The sequence below is a fragment of the Equus przewalskii genome, chromosome 12 (assembly GCF_037783145.1).
Source record: "Equus przewalskii isolate Varuska chromosome 12, EquPr2, whole genome shotgun sequence".
In the NCBI taxonomy this organism is placed as follows: Eukaryota; Metazoa; Chordata; class Mammalia; order Perissodactyla; family Equidae; genus Equus; species Equus przewalskii.
Genome location: NC_091842.1, coordinates 25,535,194 through 25,550,386, shown reverse-complemented (window position 1 = coordinate 25,550,386; position 15,193 = coordinate 25,535,194). Strand labels below are relative to the sequence as shown.

The following is a 15,193-nucleotide window of genomic DNA, read 5'->3' as shown; positions in this document are numbered from 1 at the left end:
CTGTTCAAGAAAAGGAAGGAGGAAGGGAAGAAGGAAGATAAAGGAAGAGGTAAGATGGGCCAGTCCAGTGGCATAATGGTTAAGTTTGCACACTCTGCTTCAGTGGCTGGGGTTCACGGTTTGGATCCCAGACATGGACCTACACACTACTCATCAAGCCATGCTGTGGCAGCATCCCACATACAAAACAGAGGAAGATTGGCACAGATGTTAGCTTAGCAACAGTCTTCCTCAAGCAAAAAGAGGAAGATTTGCAACAGATATTAGCTCAAGGTCAATCTTCCTCACCAAGAAAAAAAAAAAGAGAGATTGTAATTGCCAAGGCCACTATTTCTAGAAATGCCCAGAGAGGCATCTGGAGGATCCTCTTAGATGCAAAGTCCATTTGGCTTGGGTGGGGATGTTCTCATCTGTGATTTTGCCCCTCCAATAACAGGACCTTTGGGGAACCACCATTTGTCCACTCTTTAGTCCACAGATGTGGCTGCCCCTTGCCTAGGTCAAGGCTGGACATGTGACCCAGGCCTTGGTAATGAGGTCCCTTGTCAAGGACATTTGCTAGGACTACTAAGAAGTAGGTTCTTTCTTTCTAAGATAGGAGGATGTTAGTTTAGAGCTGTGGGGCAATCTTTGACCCTCTGTGGGGAAGTGACTGCTTTGGAAAGAAGCAAACATAGAGGAAAACAGAGATGGGGAGACAGAAAATGAGCTTGAGCTCTGGATCCACCCATGCCTGAAGTTCTACCCGTTATGTAGGATAAATTCCCAATGTTGCTTAAGCCAAAGAGTAGTGATTCTGACATTGGTAACTGAAGGGTCCTAACTAATACAGATGGCACCTTCCAGCAGATGGCCTCACTAAGGCATGAACAGGATTAGGAGAAAATGGGGAGTGTCATCCCATCCATCAGGAGAATAATGCCACAGGGCAGTATGCCATCAAGACATCTGGTTACCAACTCAGGAACAGTGGACCCAGGGAAGCAGCCTTGGGAGCTGTGTGAGACCACAGAACCTTTGCCCTTCTGAGTGTTTCTAAATTCTGCCATTTCTGCTTCCTTGTAGTAAGTGCCTTTGAAATAAAATCATCCAAACTGGATGGTTGTTAGAACCATCTTCAAGTATCTCCTGAGTGCACAAGAATAATGGAACTCTTGGCACACTCTTTCCTAGTCCATTGAGGTCTTGATGATTCTGTGTGGGAAAGAATAACCCAGGGTGCTGCTGTTTGCCTTACCTCATCTTCATCCTCAATCCTGGTCTTGATTTGACTTTCCAGAAAGTCTGAAAAGCCCTTCATGGTGTATTCTCCCTTATATGGTACAACCTAGGAAGAAAACAGAACTGGGTCAAAATGGTAGCCTCTTCCTGCAGAATACTCAGGGGCTGTTCCATAGGTAAATCCAGAGTCCCATTCCTAACCACCTGAGTACAGTGGGCAGGTTCCTTAACCTCTCTGAGACTCTGTTACCATGGCTCTAAGAGAAGGATAATAAAAACTCCTCCATCCACAATGATTGGGTCAGGGATGAGCAACTGACCTAAGCTGGACTCCATCTGAGTCTTGGGACATTGTGGAAACTAATGGAAAACACTCTTGAACTTGAGAAGGTAATAGGAGCTGGAGCTAAGAACGAAGCTGATTGGGTAGAAGGCAGAGCAGGAGAAAGGGAGGAATTGAGTCTATGCTAATAAAGCAACAACATTTCCAGTTAATGTAAGTCCCAAGAGCCCCTCACTTTTTGAGAGTCGGTGGGGAAGAGCCTGAAGAAGGGGTACCGGTCCAGGTTCATCAGCTGAATATCATTTGCCGTGATGTCGATCTTGGCGATGGTGACTGTGGAGTGGTTTTGATATTTTCTGCCCAACTCCTCCAACACTGGGAACAGCGCCCTGCACTTTTCAGACCAGGGTGCATCTGGAAGAGAGGGGCCATTGCTCAGGCTCACACTAATGAGGACTCTGAAAGCCAACACTCCCCATAAACACCATCACTGTGTTCTACTAATGGTTCTATGCTGCTTTGCAAATTGTACTCCTTATTTCTTTTAATGATATATTAGGGTATTTTACATTTTAAACATAGAGCCTTGTCATTATTAAATAAATCAGAAAAAAATTAACCTACTCTCCTTTTGCCCAGACACTAACACTTTTAGCATGTTGGGACATTTTCTTCTATTCTTTGTTTTTCCTTTTACATAGCTTTCCACTCCAGATGAAGAAGAAAACCAAGAAAAGTATTTATGCTAGATGCTCCTCATGTTCTGCTAGAAAGCATGTGTGTGTGTGTGTGTGTGTGTGTGTGTGTGTGTGTGTGTGTGTACAGCATAAAAGTTTCCAATGGAGGTTAGACTTGTAGCCTAAGGTCACCCAGTGAGTTAAGCAGAGGAAGGGGGATTTGAAGACAGGTTGCTTTGACTTGTGACCATCACACCATACTGCCTTTCAGTCTGGTGGAGAGAATCCCCCCAAGAAGTGAACAGAGGTTGTGACAAGTACCACTACCCCGAAAGGGGACATTGGACTTCGCTGTGGGACAATTCCTTGAGCTGTGATTTTGGACCAGGCACCCAGCCCTTTGGAGAGAAATCAGGGACCAGCTCCAACACGAAAGGGAAATCGAACCTTGCCTGCTGGTCGTTCTGTTAGTTTCTGGCTGTGTGGGAGGAATGGCCTCAAAGGTCCCGGACACTCCACATTTGGATGATCACCCCTCCATTTACAAAGCAAGTGCCTCCAGGACCACCTGCTCTCCCAGCAGCAGCCCGCAGCTCCCCTGGAGCCCGATGGGCCCTGAGTTGGAGCAGGAGGGAGCATAATGGCTGCAGTCCCAGGGGGCCAATGTGACAGTCCTGCTTCCAAGAAAATGAGGCTGCTTTTACCTTTTCCCAGAACCAAGTGGGCACTCTCATAACTCTAGGTGTCAGGTAAGTACAGAAAGGGCCACTGCAACCTCTCACTTAAAGGCAGCGGATCATGATTATTTAGCCACGCAGACCTTAAACACCCCACCCTGTGGATGAGAGTCCATTTCAGTGAGATTTAAAAGGGCTGCATGATGCAATCCAGCCCTCCTTTCACCCTCCAGGAAGTGATTGAATCAGAGCTCAAACTGACCCTTGCCTTGCAGCTTACTTACAGTGTGGCCTAGGGTAAGGCAGTTAACCTCTGTAAGGCTGGGTTCCCTGATCTATATTGTGGGGCAATCCACTGGGCCATCCTAAGAGGCTTGTTTTGAGGAGGCATGAGAGCAGGTGTGTAAACAGCAAACCCATGTCTGGCTCATGGTATGTGCTCAATAAAATGGTAACTGCGTGTTAAATAAAAGAGATGTCTGAAGCAGCTTCATTATCATCCTTCTCTGTGTCTCAGGATGAGAGACAAGGTCCCTGGCTTTGGCTCTCATGGGCAAATCAGAAACAGTGGGGAAAGGGCCAGAGTCCTTAGGTGAGCACTGGAAATAATTATAAGAAAAGAACTAATAATAGCAATAATGACTGTCATTTATCAAGTGCTTACAACATGCCAGACACTGTACTAAGTCCTTTACATGCATGATTCGGGTCCCCAGCTTGGCCGCACCAGCTCAGGTGGGTTAAATACAGCACATTTGGTAAGTCACATAAAGCCAGAAGCAGCGGGAATCCGTATGGCAGTTACCAGCATAGGCACTGGAGTCAGGCTGCTTAACTTCCAATTCCAGTTCCAGCACTTACTAGCTGCCTGATTTTGGAAGTTTCTTCACCTCCTGGGACTCTGTTTAGTCATCTGTAAAGTGAGAGGAGCAATAATAGTAGCTACTTTCAGAAGTATGTTGTAAGGATTAAATGAGATAATGTGTAACAAGGCCTGGTGTATCTTGGCATTCAGTCAGTGTTAGCCATCAGCATTATTATTGATGTAAATAACCACAGTCCTGGATTCTGTGGAAAGAATTCTACCCGTTCCAAGAATTCAGCTTTTGAGGAGAGTTGCACTGTAGCTGATTAGCATCATTTTTTTTTAAGATTGGCCCTGAGCTAACATCTGTTGCCAATCTTCCTTTTTTTTTTTTTCTTTTTTGGGTTTTCTCCCCAAAGCCCCAGTACATAGTTGTATATCCTTGTTGTAGGTCATTTTAGTTCTTCTATGTGGTACGCCACCACAGCATGACTTGCGAGCCGTGCATAGGTCTGCGCCCAGGATCCAAACTGGCGAAGCCTGGGTGGCTGCAGAGCACACAAACTTAACCACACTGCCAAGGGGCTGGCCCGTGATTAGCATCTTGATCCAAACTCTGGATATCTGAAGACCATCTGTGCCATGATGCTTTGATAGATTTTGGTGCCCAAGAATGCAGGAGCAACACTTGTAAAGTAATGTCAGGGCCATTGCCTCCCGTGGCCTCTGTGGAAGTACTTACAGAACATCACAAATACATCCCTCTCCTTGTCAAAGACGACGACATTGAAATTCTTCCCAACAAGCTGCTTAACTGGCCCTTGGTCCCAAAATTTTGGAATCTCTTCACTGGATTGATGTTTCTAGGAGGCAAATTTGAGAGGTCTAGCAATCTCCAGAAAGGGATTGGCATTTGTTGCTTCAAAACCAACTGAACCAGCATCAAAATCAAGATAATTTACATGACCTGTAAGATCTTTATCACATTTCGGTTCCTGCCAACCTCTCCAAGCTCCTCACCATTCCCTTGCTTTCTTTAGCTACACTGGTCTTCTATACCCCAGAGGACTAGCCTTCCTCCCACCTCAGCCCTTGGCTTATGCTGTTCCTCTGCCTGGAGGGACACCCCCACCCATTCTTACATTCCCTTCTCCATCTAGTTAACTCAGATTTATCCTTCAGAGTGACCTCAAGGGAGGACTTCCCTGACTCTCATCCAGACTAGAGCAGATCCTGCCAGCATACATTCTCATAACACTTGGTACTTGTCCTTGTATCACTTATTCAAGTATATCATTTATATTTATTTTTCCGGATATTTGATTAATGTGTCTGTACTACACTGGACAGAATGTCACAAGGGACTTTTCTTCCCCCATCTTTGAATATCCACTGCCTGGTACATACTAGGACCTCAATAAATATTTTATATATAAATATTTTGTAAATGAAAGAATGAACCAAGCTCTTGCTCCCCTTTGAAGGAAGTGGTACAAATTTCAGAACCTATGTTTCTCTCTACAGCCATTACTTCCTGACTATCTCTTGAGTCCACACCCCTCTCTCTGTTTGCACTGCTGCTACCCTAGTCCAGGAAGCCTTCCTCTCTCATCTAGATCACTGGGATAGCCTCCTAGTGTTCTCTTTGCATCTCCTGTTAATCCTCTACATGCCTGTATTCTCCTACAAGCAGCGTTCTGCCTTCACCATGCAAATGTAGCTTCCCATTGCTTTTAGGATACCAAACCCTTAATATGCTTACGTGTCCTTGCTGTCAGGTCTGCTCAGCTCACCAGCCTTATCTCCCACATTGCTCTCCCTCATTTCCACCCCAGCCTCTGGAAAGGACTTGAAGATTCTTTCCAAGGGGGCATACAGGGGAGTGGGGGCTGGGCATGGGAGATGGGAAACGGTGAACATGATGGAGAATTAGGAATGGGCCAGATCAGGCAGACCTCATCACTCATGTGAACATCTTCATTCCAAGAGCACAAAAGGACCCCTGTTGTCCCTAGAGAGGGAGACAGACACCTTCTGAGGTATAACCAGAGGGAAGAGAAAGAGGATGGGTAGATCTCCACGTACATTTGTAGATGTGGGGAGGGAAAGTGAGAAGCCTTCTATTTTCTTAATGATACGTGAGTCAAGTACTCAGCTGAGACTTGGGGTATGAAGAGAAATAGGTTTAGAGATTAAGAGAATGAACACACTAAGAGAAATTGACATAGAAATATTAGGAAATTTCTAAGATCCCATGGGAGATTTGGTTTATGATTCCATGAAGGCAGCCTGCCTCACAGTGATGTTCTTTTTTCTCCAGGATAGGCCTGGAAGCAGTCAGGAAGGTAAGTGGGTTAACTTGGGTTGTGATTTTGCTTGGTAGATACTACAGGATATAGAGGAGCTAGAAGGTGGAGGGGATAAAGGAGCTAAGGGGATCCAGACCAGAGTGATGAACGATGGAATTGAAGTTCACAAAGGAGGGCACTAAAGAGATTGTGAAATGAGATCAGGAGGTTGGAGTCCGTGAAAAGGTAAGGAATTGTACCAGTGTGTATTCTAGAGAAGGGATCTAAGAGGATGAGAAGCTTGAAACCGGACTTTCAGAGGGGCTGCCATCTCTAGAGTTTGGCCACGAGAGCGAGTGGCTGAGATGGCATAGACACGCCAATTATGGGAGAAAAGACCAAAGTTTTAGATATGGACATCCCTGGAACTGATAGCAGAGTAGGGATGAAGGGCAAGTGAGGAGCTGAAGTCCTCAGAGGGTGAGAGGGAGGTGATCAGAGGACAGCAACAGGGAGTGGGATCAGGTAATCTAAGGTCCAAAGGCATGGACTCCTCAGGGTCTGGAGTTGCTCAAGGTAGGAGTACAGATGGTTTGGAAGTGGTGTGGAGGACACCAACGTCACCACTTGGCCTGTGACAGCATGCATCAGAGAAAGAACAGCTTTCACTTCAGAAAGCTGCAAGGGAGGCAGTGTCTGTGGGAGAGCAGACAGAAGGTAATGAGTGTCCTCAGAGGTGACCATGCATTCTGGTTTGTCCAGAGAGTCCCAGTTTTTTCCTGCTGTTCTAGAATAATTTTAAAGAATGCCCCATTACTCTCAAAAGTGTCCCCATTTAGAAAATAAAAAATATGGTCACCTAACTCTGCAGGGAAGTTGAGGATACAGCAAGTGCTCAATAAATGGCAGGTGACATTGTGTTATGTAGCCATCATTTTGCAGCCTCTCCTCCCTTTTAGCAAAATAGGCTCCCTTCTAACCCCTCAAAGAAAAGGTCCCTAAAGGCTTTGAGGTTAAATCCTGATTGCTGAATACACTCCCACCCATCTTCTCCCCAAAAGCAAGCTCTAGCCTTGGGCCAAGTGAATCTTTCACGTTAGAGTCTGAAAGAAGATTAAGAGCCCCATTTTGGAGGATGTTAGCCCTGGAAGTGCCTGCATTTCAGTTGTAAATAGCTGCAGAGGAAACATGCTTACGTTAAGAATAAAGAATTAATGGTGGAATTATAGAGTCAAGACAGATAAAAAGTTGAATAGATTTGAGGTGGGAGATGGAGGTATTTCCTCACATTGAGCCATAAGGTTCATCTTTATCCTGCCTCCGCATTCAGACGACCAAAGCCAGCAGAATTACCAAAAAGGGACGATTTGAGATTCTGGATAAACCTTGTCAAAGAACAAACTTACCTTGGCACTATTATTCAGGAAGCTGCGGCCGAATTTCTTGAGGTTTTCATAGGTTATCTCTTCAGAAGGCATTTTGTATCTCGCATCAGAGCTTAAGTTTAGGATCTGGACAGATGGGATATTGACCTCTGTGATCCGGAAGTATTTGAAGACATGTCTGTTTCTGGGTTCATCTGCATCCACAAGGATGAAAAGGATCTGCCAAATCAAGTGAAACCTGTGTCTCTCTGGATTCGAGGCCATAAAAAAGGTAAGAATTACAAATTGGGTAAGGAATCCCTTACCAAGGGAGAGAAAGTGTTGGGAAGTTGTAGGAGGGGACTAATGGAATGCAAGTAGCAGGGTCTATGGAGTGCGTCTGAAAGACTTGACAAAGGCTCCCTTCCATCAGGCAGGTGCGGCCGTGTGCCCCAGTGCAGAGACAGGCATCGGCCTTCAGCCTGGTGTTGCCATCCTTGTGCAGGGCACCAGCCACACAACTGTAGCAAGTCAGGAGGTCCTGAGCTTTCATCTCTCAGTTCCTTGGGCAAAATATTAACTTCTCCTCTCTGTACCTCAGTTTCCTTATCTGTAAAGTGGCGATTATAATAGTACCCACTTCGTAGGGTTCCTAAGAATTGAACAGGACAATGTATGTACAGGCTTAGTTCAGTGACTGGGAGGTAGAAAATGTTTAATACATGTCAACTCATCATTATTCTAAATTATTCTTCTATCAAGGAAATTCATGACTTCATTCACTCATTCATTCAACAGGTATTTGTGGAATACCTACTAGGCATTTTGGTAAGCGCTGGGGGTACAACACTGCCCAAGCCAGACAAATCTGTGCCCTCATGAAGCTTATGTTCTCGTGGAGAAGACAGACAAAAATGTGTAAACAAATTAATAAATTCACATAGCGATGAGTGCCAACTAGACCATAAAACAGGGCACTGTGATAGAGTGATTGCACAGACAGGGTGAGGTAGGGGCTCAGCATTAGGTAGGAAGGTCAGGATGAGTATCTGAGGAGGTGACATTTTAGCTGGGACCTAGGAGATGAGTAACAAGTCAGGGGAACCTTGATTCAGGCAGTGGAAACTGGGAATGCAAAGGCCTGGGAGCTGTTGTGGGGGAAGTTTAGAGTGTTCTAGAATAGAAAGGAAAGGCTCATGTGGCTTCAACACCACGAGGGAAAGAGTCATGGGAGACAAAGTCAGAGATGTGTCAGAGATGAGGTCAGAACTCCAGCACAGAGCTTGGGTTTTGTCTGAACAAGATAGGAGGCCACTGAAGTATAGGAAGCTGGAGAGTGACATGATAATTTTTAAAAGATTATTCTGGTTGCAGAGAAGAAACAAGAGTGGAAGCAGGGAGACCAGTTAGAGGCCGCAGAGAGTGACATCAGACACTCTCAGGTCATTCACTGATCAAAATATGAAGGAGCCTACTATGTGCCTGACACTCTTCTAGGGGGTAGGGAGACTGTGAAAAACAAAGCAGACCTATGAAAACCATCCTTGTATACTTTCAACAAACACTGCTAGAAGTGAATAAGATAAGATATGGGGGACATGAACTGTTGGAATAATATTCATCCAATGCTTTATCTTTGGGTTTAAAATGGAGCCCAAATAATAAATAGCATTTGGGAAGCTTGTTAATGGAGGTAAAGACAATTTAGAACTTCATCTCACAATATATACCAAAATAAATTCCACCTAGATTAAAGAGTCAAATTAAAATATAATCTAGAAGAAAATGTGGGTGAATATTGACTATTATAACATGGGAGAAATATAGGGAAAGTAATCAGATTGTGATCAATTTAATTACATCAAAAATCTTGAGGTTTAAAATTGAATAAGCCAGGAAATATATTCACTAGAAGTTTTCCTGTAATTGGAGCAACTTTCCTGGAGGACAATGTGGTGGGATATAGCATGAACATTAAATATGTTCATGCCCTAATGTTCATGCCCTAGTGGCTTTACTTTGTGCTTATTTTGGGTTTCCAGGATTTTATTTGTTTCATTTGATTTCCAGAATAATTTTCTTCAAAAGAAAAAATCTTCCATTACTGTATTTCTTATAAAAACACAGAGAAAAATAAAGTAAATAGCCCCCATAGTCCAGGTGGTGATAACTACCTAAATTTAGATATAGTGCTTAGGAAAAACAGATTTGTTTCTAATGATGATAATGATAGCAATAAGAAGAAGCACTGTGTATCATACTTTTGCTCATTGCTTTACATATAGCGCTTCCAATTCTGCACAGAAATTCTCTGTTTTACGCATGAAGTGATTGAGACTGAGAAGTTAAGAAACTCACCTAAGACAAAATCACTTGTAAGAGGAGGAGAATTTGAACCCAGGTCTGTGTGATGCTAAAGCCCAGAATCTCAGCAATTCCTTGTCAGATCATCTGTGCTGTGTCACACCTTCAGGCTTTTCACACTCCCTGACCTCAGGCAGGAGGGATCTTTCATGCCCCTCACTTCCAGGCCAAATGCTACCCATACTGCAGTCACCCACGCTTAGTCCATCAAAAAAGCCAGCTGAACCATCATGTTCCCGTAGTAGACTTATCAAAAAGATGAAAGAAGGAGGAGCATGCATTTGGAAAGAAAGAAAAAGACACTGGACAAGAAGAAGGGAGGGGGCTGGTTTAAATAGTGAATAATACATAGCATCTATATGCAAATCAGGAAATTGGTATGCAAATACAAATCCTTCCTGGGTTAATTTATAATCAGTAGGGCAGGCAAATGGCATCAGAGTCTAGAGGTGTTGGATCCCCATCTAAGAGCCCCAAAGAGCAATGGCACCTTCCACAAACCTTGTTTTGGAATTCCTTCAATGCCAACTTATAATGCTGCATTATCGTACCAAATGACTTGGAGCTTTTGGAGATGAAGAGCAGCATGTGGTTCAGGATGTTCAATTCGTAAATCAGATCCTTATTCTGAAATTACAAGGAAAAGAGGTCATTCTATGCATACAGCTGCCCCAGCTCCCCTTCTCCCAGGGTCTCTGCTCACTGACCTCAATGTTGTATTCAATAACAAAATCTGTGAGGTGCTCTTTTATGACTTGACTGAGGACTTGTTTGTTGGTACTGTCATAAATAAGCTCCTGGCGTTTCACAATTTTTCCCTTGGACAAAAGAAGAAAAACATTGGAGGGTGGTAGCTTCCATAATGTAGGCACTTAGTAAATATGAATAACACAAATTTCCCCTTGGATAAAAGGAACACACCATGGTGACAAGTATAATCCATAATCTAGGTACTTAATAAATATGGATGACTGGGTAGATTAGCCTGTGGATAGGATATGGGAATGTGGCAGCCATGAAAATCTCCTATCCACAAAGACAGGGAGTGTGACTGACAGCTGCGGCTGCCTTGCTCTGAAATCCATCAACATATTCATGCTGATGCTGAGCAGTTTCTCACACACTGCTTCTAACAAATAACTGAACGTGTCAGGGATACTATTTCTGAGAGACGCAGGACTTGTCTGATGATGACTTTGACAAACTTTCTAAGAACTTCACTGCAGTCGAAGACTCTTTCACTCAACCTTCTTTCCTTTTGAAGGGTCAGACCTACATCCTGGCCTGATGGCTCTCTGAGTCTCCCTCAGCATCCTCTCTGTTTTCCTTCACGGGCATTTTCTCTAATAAATCTTTGCATGTCTGATCCTATTTGGTGACTGCTTCTTGGAAAGACCTGAGGACTAACACAGGGAATGATATAATTCTCTGTAGCCCAGGATCAAAGTTTTGGGGGAAGGAGAAAGAAGCAGCTATCTGCTAATTTCCTTCTACTCTATCTCCTTCTCTTCATCTCCACCAATCCCATCCTGTAGTCCAAACCTCTTCCTGGACTCCTGCAATAGTCTCCTGATGGTCTTCCAACTTCTCCCCTTATTTCTCTCCAATGCATCCCCCACACTTCAGCCAGATTGATGATATTAGAACGCAAATCTGATCATGTCATTCTCTTGCTTAAACACTTCATAGCCCCCATTGTCCTCTGGATAAAGTCCAAATTTTTCTGGTCATAACAATAGTCTAATAATACTAATTAGACTTATTGAGAGCTCATGTTGTACCAGCCACTGTTCTAAACGTGTTATATGCATAAACTCATTTAATCTTCATGACATTTCCTTGAGCTATATATTATTATTTCTCTCATTTTAGTTGGGGAAATTGAGGCACAGAGAAGTGAAGTGACTTGCCCAAGTTTGCTAAGCTCATAAGAGATGGAGCCAAGATTCCAACCCAGACAGTCTGATCTAATGCTCATGCTTTTAACCATTAAGATAGACCAAGTCTCCCCTCAAATGCCTGATCTGAGTTTGCTGTTTGGCTTTTGATTTTGTGATGGGGTTTATTCTGCAGAACTTTTAAATTTTTATGTGGCCCAAATTTATCAGTATTACTTTCGATAGTTTCTAGGGTTTCTGTCATGCCTTGCAAAGGGGCTTTCCCATTCCAAGTTTAGAAAGCAAACTCTCCCATGGCATCTTCTAGTTTTTACATGGTCTCATTGTTATATTTTTAAATCAGAGATCAATCTGGAATTTAATTCGATGGAAAGAGTGATATATGGATTTAGCTTTAGTTGTTTTTTTTTTCCAAATGGCTACCCAGTTCTCTTAACACCAGTCATTGAATAACACAGATTTTTCCTGCTGATCTAAAATATCATCTTTATCATATACTAAATTTCCAAATGTATTTGGAACTATTTCTGGATTCCACGTTGTCCCGTTCAAAAACACAAATCAGGTTGTTCTCCAACTTAAAACCTTTCAATAATTTCCGTGGGCCCAAGTGAAAATGAAGTGTGTCACAGTCTTCTCTGAATGTCAAGCAGATCTGGATGTCACTCCAGCTGCCTCCTATATGGCCTTGGGCAAGCAACCTAACCTCTTTTAACCCACGTCTCTCAGTAACATGGTTATTGTAAGGATTTGGCTTTGTGTGGGAGGGAGGAAGGCATGTTTCGGGAACCAGACTACAGTATCTAGACTAACACTCTTCAACAGAACTTTCTGTGATGATAGAAATGCTCTGTAAATCTATGCTATCCAATATAGTAGCCTTTATCCACATGTAGCTAGTTTGATCAAGGAATTAAAATTTTAATTTAATAAATCTTGATGTAAATGGTCACATGTAACTAGCAGCTGCCATATCGGACAGCTCAGATCTAGAATCCAGAGAGGGAGAGGAGGAAGGTGTGTAATAGAGGCTAGACTGTGGAAGGCCTTGTGGGCCTCTTTAGGGACTTGAGTCTTTATCCTAAGAGTAACAGGAAACCATTAAAGATTTTCAGTGATAAGGAGGAATGTGACCATCAGATTTGAATTTTAGAAAGTTTACTCTTTAGAGGACAAGAGAGAATGTGGCATGTTGCATTAGGGTGGATGCTGCATCAGTTTGTGGGAGATGATGGTCCCTTGACCTAGGATGGTAGCAGTAGAGAGAAACGGATAGATTTAAGGGATATTTTGGATTTAAAATGAGTAGGATTGGGGTGGTGGATTGGTTGTGAGGGGTGATGAGGGAGGTGTTAGAATGATGCCTGGGTGTTCTGACTTTGCTCAGATGGGAGATAGGAGAGATGGTGGCACCATTCATTGAGAGAGAAATGCTGGGAACAGATTTGGAGGAGAGATTATGACTTTAGGCTTGGCCATCTTGAGACTTCTGATGATAGATATAAAAATCGGGAGATTAGAGAATTCTGGCTGGAGATAGAGATTTGTAAGTCATGGGTGTATGGATGGTAATTGCTGATACAGGGTGTGAAGGGGGTGCATGGAGCAGAGTAATACACAGGGCAGAGGATTAAGCCTTAATGAATTATGTTTACTGGTTAAGGAAAGGAGGAGCAGCTTACAATGGAGAATGGTTGGAAAGGCCAGAGAAACAGTGGGAGAGTGATTTTGCAGAAGGCACTTAGCTCACAGGTGGAAGAAACAGAATTGGTACCCAAGCCCTTCCATACATGCGTAGTCCACTGTTTTGAACTAGAGACCGCTCACCAGCAGTAGGGTCAAAGTCCTACCTTTTTGAACACCAGAACACTGTCCAGGGGGACGTGGAAACGCCCAATGGCATTGCTAATTGATGTGACTCCAAATGTTAGCTCTGGGAAGTCTTTGATCACATCGTAGAACAACTCCGCTACTTCTTCCTCTAAATCCTGTTTGGGGAAGGATGTTTGGTGAGGCTTTGGTAGGAAGCAGAATGCCTGGCTTTTTTAAGGGCAAGGCAGAAATGGTGACCAATTCATCTCCCCTCCTTTCCAAGTTCTGGTATTTTGCTGGGTCACCTAAATCCTCTTCTCTGGCTATGACTGAGGCCAAAATAGGCAAATTCACAGAGAAGAATGGAGAGAATTGATAAACTTGACCTTTTCTGAATAGAACAGTGTTGGATGTTCTAACATGGGTTGAGATTTTTAAATGTTTATCCTGTTATTGCTTTCAGAAGAAGCAATTGATTTGACCACAGGTGGTACCAAATACAAACTTGGTATCAAGATATGGCTGTCGTTTCAGCCTTCATTCTTTAGCCTGAAAGAAAATTGGGACTGAAAAACGCTGTCAAAAAGTGGGATGGAAGAGAAAGAGGCACATACTCTCCCCATGTATAAATATAATACCAAAGTTCTAACTTCTACTGAGAGAAGCAGTGAAGTCATCAGATTACGGAAAATGAATTAAGACGTGTAAGAAACTCATTCTCCAAAAGGAAAAACAATTTGCAAATTATTTATTATTCAGTCATGTTCTAAATGAACCCCAAACGTTCCGTTACACTATCAAAACCAATTCAATGAATATGTCAGTCTCCTCTCCTCTCTCTCCATTCCTCTCCACTTTCTAGTTAGCTTCTCCTACCACTTCAGCTTCCATTTTTTCTTTATTCATTTTAACTGTGCAGTTCCCCCAGAAAACCAGCTCAGTGGGAAAGGAAGAATGGGCCTGCAGTTAACTCAAATAGACCTCTCCTCCCACCACCCCCATCCCAGACACAGGTCTCTTCACCAGTCAAAAAGGCCCCTCCCACCTCTTGAACCCAGTACCTGGAAGAAGCCAATGATGACCAAGGGCCTGGATTTCACAAATTCTACCACCTGCTGGGTATCAGTGAACAAAAATGCTTTCTGGCTAATTTGTCTTCTCAACCAAACAACCAAGGCAGTAGATTCAACCACTCCTGGAGAGAGATACAGTTAAACGGATCCCAAGGAAGTTTCCTCTTGAACTGGAGCAAGGCCTGTCTTCCCCAGGCTTAATGAGTAGAAGCATCTTGTCTTGGGCTCCCACCCCTGGAAGGCCAAGTTCAGTTCTTCCACTCTCCCCTCCCCCACGCTCAAGCTCCATGGCATGAACATTAACAGCAGCCCCTAAACTGTATTGAGTGCTTACCAAGGACCAGGCACGGTGCTGAGAGTTTTGCACGTATCCCATCCCCAGAGCAACTCCGCAGGATAGATATTCTTACTCTCCTCATTTTGAAGGTGAGGCTATTGAGGCTCAACTTGCCAGTGGCCACCCCTCCAGCAAACCTGGGAATCAGACCCAGGAGGAAGCATGCCCAGCCTTCTTTTTTTATATACTCTCCAATGTGACAGGAAGATGGATGTATTTTTAAAATATATAAGTAAATAGAATGTAAATTAAAAGACTAGCTAGCTCTGTGACCATGGGAAAAAAATTCCGTTATCTCCCTGTGCCTCCAATTTCTCAGCTGAGCCACAAATGTCTGCTAAGGCCATAGATCTCAACTTCCATTTCTCAGCTATCATGTGGGAGGTGCCAAGCA

At 43.5% G+C, this 15,193-nt stretch overlaps 1 protein-coding gene across 1 annotated transcript in view; it reads right to left on the bottom strand.

Moving 5' to 3' along the window:
- Positions 1–15,193, bottom strand: part of LOC103545526 (protein disulfide-isomerase-like protein of the testis) — a 32,747-nt gene that overhangs the window by 365 nt on the left and 17,189 nt on the right. The window contains 8 exon segments of the mRNA XM_070568361.1: positions 1,238–1,327; positions 1,740–1,918; positions 4,406–4,526; positions 7,358–7,555; positions 10,181–10,306; positions 10,387–10,497; positions 13,428–13,565; positions 14,451–14,584. Of these exon segments, the coding sequence (XP_070424462.1) occupies positions 1,238–1,327; positions 1,740–1,918; positions 4,406–4,526; positions 7,358–7,555; positions 10,181–10,306; positions 10,387–10,497; positions 13,428–13,565; positions 14,451–14,584 (1,097 nt within the window).